At 52.1% G+C, this 3,969-nt stretch overlaps 1 protein-coding gene across 1 annotated transcript; it reads left to right on the forward strand.

The window, feature by feature from the left end:
* Positions 1 to 2: 2 nt before the first annotated feature.
* On the forward strand, positions 3 to 3,479 carry LOC135816830 (dynein intermediate chain 2, ciliary-like; the record flags this gene model as incomplete). Its single annotated transcript, XM_065329931.1, has 2 exons — positions 3 to 1,442; positions 2,540 to 3,479. Coding segments are annotated over 2 exons (1,710 nt in total), but the record flags the coding sequence as incomplete, so codon positions are not given.
* Positions 3,480 to 3,969: the final 490 nt, after the last annotated feature.

Raw genomic sequence — 3,969 nt, forward strand, 5'->3', positions numbered from 1 at the left:
CGTCATCGAGTAATCTGAAGAGCGCGGCGACGGACTCGTCCAGCAAGCTAGCGTCCGGGTCGACGGCCTCCACACAGGCCGGACCGGACGGCGGTGCTGAAGCTGCTGAGGGTGGTGGGGGCGGCGGTGATGGTGGGGACGGGGCACCGGCGGCCAAGCTCCAGAATCAGTTCAACTTCTCGGAGAGGGCCAGCCTGACGTTCAACAACCCGCCGCGCGACCGTGGCACCATGACAACGCCACCCCCGCGCTGCACGTACTCATCGAGCGTCACGCAGTGGGAGATCTACGACGCGTACACCGAGGAGCTGGAACGGCAGAAGCGCGAGAAGGAGGCCAAGGAGAAGAAGAAGGGCGGCCGCGACGAGACGGCAAAGCGTCGGGGAGATGACGAGCTGGGTATGACGTCATCGTCGATGGGACCGGAGGATTGCCGGCCGGTGGCCAGAGCGGCAAAGATCATCGAACGCATGATCAACCAGAACACGTATGATGGCATTGGGCAAGATTTCAAGTACTACGAGGACCCTCTGGACGATTCACGCAAACCCATCGGTACTCTGATGCCGCTGTGGAGATTCGCCTATGATGGTGCCAAGAAGATGACCGTCACCACCATCGCCAACAACGAGCGCTACCCGGACCTTTTTGCCGTCGGCTACGGGTCGTTCAGCTTCGAGAAGCCAGCCAAGTTCGGCCTGGTCTGCTTTCACACGCTGAAGAACCCGTCGTTTCCCGAGTACGTGTTCCGCCTGGGCAGCGGCATTATGTCTCTGGACATTCACCCGGAGCTGTGCCACTTTGTGGCGGTGGGCCTGTATGACGGAAGCGTGGCCGTCCTGGACGTGCGTCGTCCGGCCAGCGAGCAGCCCGTATTCCAGTCAGCCGTCAAAGACAAGCACATGGACCCCGTGTGGCAAGTACGCTGGCAGAAGGAGGACTCTGAGGAGCGTCTCAACTTCTTCAGCGTGTCGTCGGACGGCCACGTCGCCAGCTGGACCATAATCCGCATACAGCTCGAGCGGCAGGAGATCGTCACCGTTCGCCTGCTCAACAAGCCGCAGCCAACGCCCAAGAAGGGTGCTGAAGTCGAGGTGTTCAACGACCTGGCGCGGGCGACTTGCTTCGACTTCAGCCCGGTCGTGGACAACATCTATCTGGTCGGCACTGAAGAAGGCATCGTCCACAAGTGCTCCAAGACCTACAGCACCACGTTCCTGGACTCTTTTCAAGCCCACAGCAACGCCATCTACTCGATTCGCTGGAGCCCGTTCCAGCCACGCGTGTTTGCCACATGCAGTGCCGACTGGACACTGAAGCTCTGGGACGACGAGAATCTCTCTTCGCCGCTGTTCAAATTCGACTTCACTGACGCTGTGACCGACTTTGACTGGTCTCCGTTCTCAGCTACAGTGTTTGCTGTGTCCACTGAAGATGGAACTGTGAGTTGTGTACTGTGCACTAGGCTGTTTAGTGTAGGCTTCACTGCACGTAACATCTAAATGATCACAGTCCACTGCACAACATTGCGCGGATTCTCAGTTGAAGTACTTTGAAAAAATTGCGTTCATGGTGTGACGGCGTGTGCGACTGCAAAGCAGAGTGCTGCTCATTGAAATCCAATCTTGTAGGCCAGCATGTAGCGGCGCACGCCAGTCATTTCCAGACCTGGCTATCCCTGTGATTGGAGCAGTCAAATCTTTCGAATATTTAATTATGCGCACAATGATGTGGCCGAAAAGCAGTGTACATAACTGTGTATCATGGGCCGTGGATAGGGGGGGGGGGGGGAGGGTGGCGATTATGCAATGATTGTGCCGCTACTATTATGCAGAAATACACTATACATGCTGTAGAATTCTGCAAGAAGTGCACCGATAGTGGCGCTGGTTAAGCACCCTGGTGAAGCATGCCAACTCTTTGGCCAGTTCTCTGTAGACCTATCAGCCGAAACTCAAAAGTTCGTCAGCGTGCTTCGACTGGAAACGCAGAGTGGCTGTGATTGCGCGGTATTTCTGTGCTTTGAAATCAAAACTTTCAAGGATTACGCGAGGTCAACGCGGAACTTGCGCCAGAATAAGAATGAACGGCGATTATGCAAAAAACTGCACGTCTGTGTAATAGCGTAATCTGCGGGACACAGGCCTGGGACAACTGGGCTGTGCACTGGTGCAGGCCATTACCTTCTTCATCTGATCTGATTTCCGACTCTGCAGCATTCTACATGTACGTGCCCGCGTGCATACACACATACACACACACACACACACGCACACGCACACACACACACACACACGCACACACACGTACAAATCAAATGAATTTGGGGCTAGATCGCCTCACTCTCTCTCCAAGGAGGATGCTGGGTAAAATGTGGTCAGATGCACATAATTATATCATTTTATCTGCTCCTTGTGCAGTGTTCGCGCAGTGGTATTGTAGAATTAAACCTCACAATGTTTACATTAGATGTACGTGAAGTGATGCAAGCACTCGCGATGTGTATCGACCTGCTTCTGGCGCTCTGTCTCTTCTGTAGGTTCGCGTCTTTGACCTGAGCGTGGACAAGTACGACCCACTCTGTCAGCAGCTGGTCACGCAGAAGAAGAACATGCACCTGACCAGGGTCCGCTTCAACAAGGAGTTCCCCTTCTTGCTGGCTGGGGATGATCGCGGATACGTGCAGTCTCTGAAGCTGTCGCCAAACTTGCGCCAGGCCCTTGCGTCCAAGACCTACTCAACGGAGACTGAAGTCGCCAAGATGGACAAGCTCATCGCCTGGGTTCAAGAGCCAGCAGAGCACAAATAACCATGCGAGGCGAGTGTCCGTTCTCAGATTGCCCCTGGAAAAGCAGGTCAGTAGATTCGTCACAGACTGTGCGGTGCTCCGTGTTTGCTGGGGTTTCTGCGACTGTTGGCCGTGGCCATTTCCCCAGGCCCTGGTATTGATTGAGAGGATCGCTTTGAGCAATTGTTGGAGAGCTATGGACGACAGGTTACTATCAAGTCAAAACTCTTATCTAGGAGTGGAACTGGCCAAGGGAGCATTCACCGGCTTCAACCATGCCTTTGCCACACTTCTGCTACATTGAACATTTGGAAATAGTGAGTTCCTTGTTAGGCTCGTGACTATGATGATATGTTTTTCAATTTTACTTGAGCAATTATTTTGATTGTATATTGCAGACACGCATGTGTATATACATAATTATAGTCTGGATAAAGATATCACTACATTTGCAGTACCCAGTCATTCTGGATTTGAATTGGAATGAACACTAGGAAGGCTGCATAATAGCATAGAGTCAAGTGTACATATCTGTACCCAAGCATGCTTGGGCAGTGTCCCCACGCATGGACTTCCTGGGACAGGCCTCCGAAGTACATACGTGTGTGACTGTCTGTATGCATGTCATTTTGATTTGATCTAGTAATGGTGTGCTCTAGACTCATCCGTGACTTCTGCCAGCAAACTGAGATATGCCGTGGTGTTGCTTGCTAACTACTCGGTGTGTGTGTTCAAGTCGAAGAGGCGGATGTACTCATCGTCATAAACTGGGTGGTGTCGCAAGAGGTCGGTGTTGCTGGCATGCCTCACTGGCACAGGCTCCACTTTGGAGCCCCTTCTGTCCCCAATGTTGTGCTTTCGTTGCTATTTTCAGTAAAAATTATACAGTTATACAGTATGGAGAGCGAAATCCTCCGGTTCGATAGAGTGCTCAATGCAGAAGCAGTAACACACGAGTCACAGAGTACCACGCGCCTGGTTTGTTGTACAACAAAACAACCCAGACGCGTGGTATTCTGTGACTCGTGTAATTATACAGTATGAGCAAGTTGCAAGGGTTTGAATATTATTGTTACTTTAGAACTTCTGCCAGTGCCAGATGGTGTAACTAATTTTAGAACTGTAAGAAGATGGGTTGGAACTCCCCAGGATGTATACTACTAGTAGTATTTGAAGCAAAA

The sequence above is a fragment of the Sycon ciliatum genome, chromosome 5, assembly GCF_964019385.1.
Source record: "Sycon ciliatum chromosome 5, ocSycCili1.1, whole genome shotgun sequence".
NCBI lineage: Eukaryota > Metazoa > Porifera > Calcarea > Leucosolenida > Sycettidae > Sycon > Sycon ciliatum.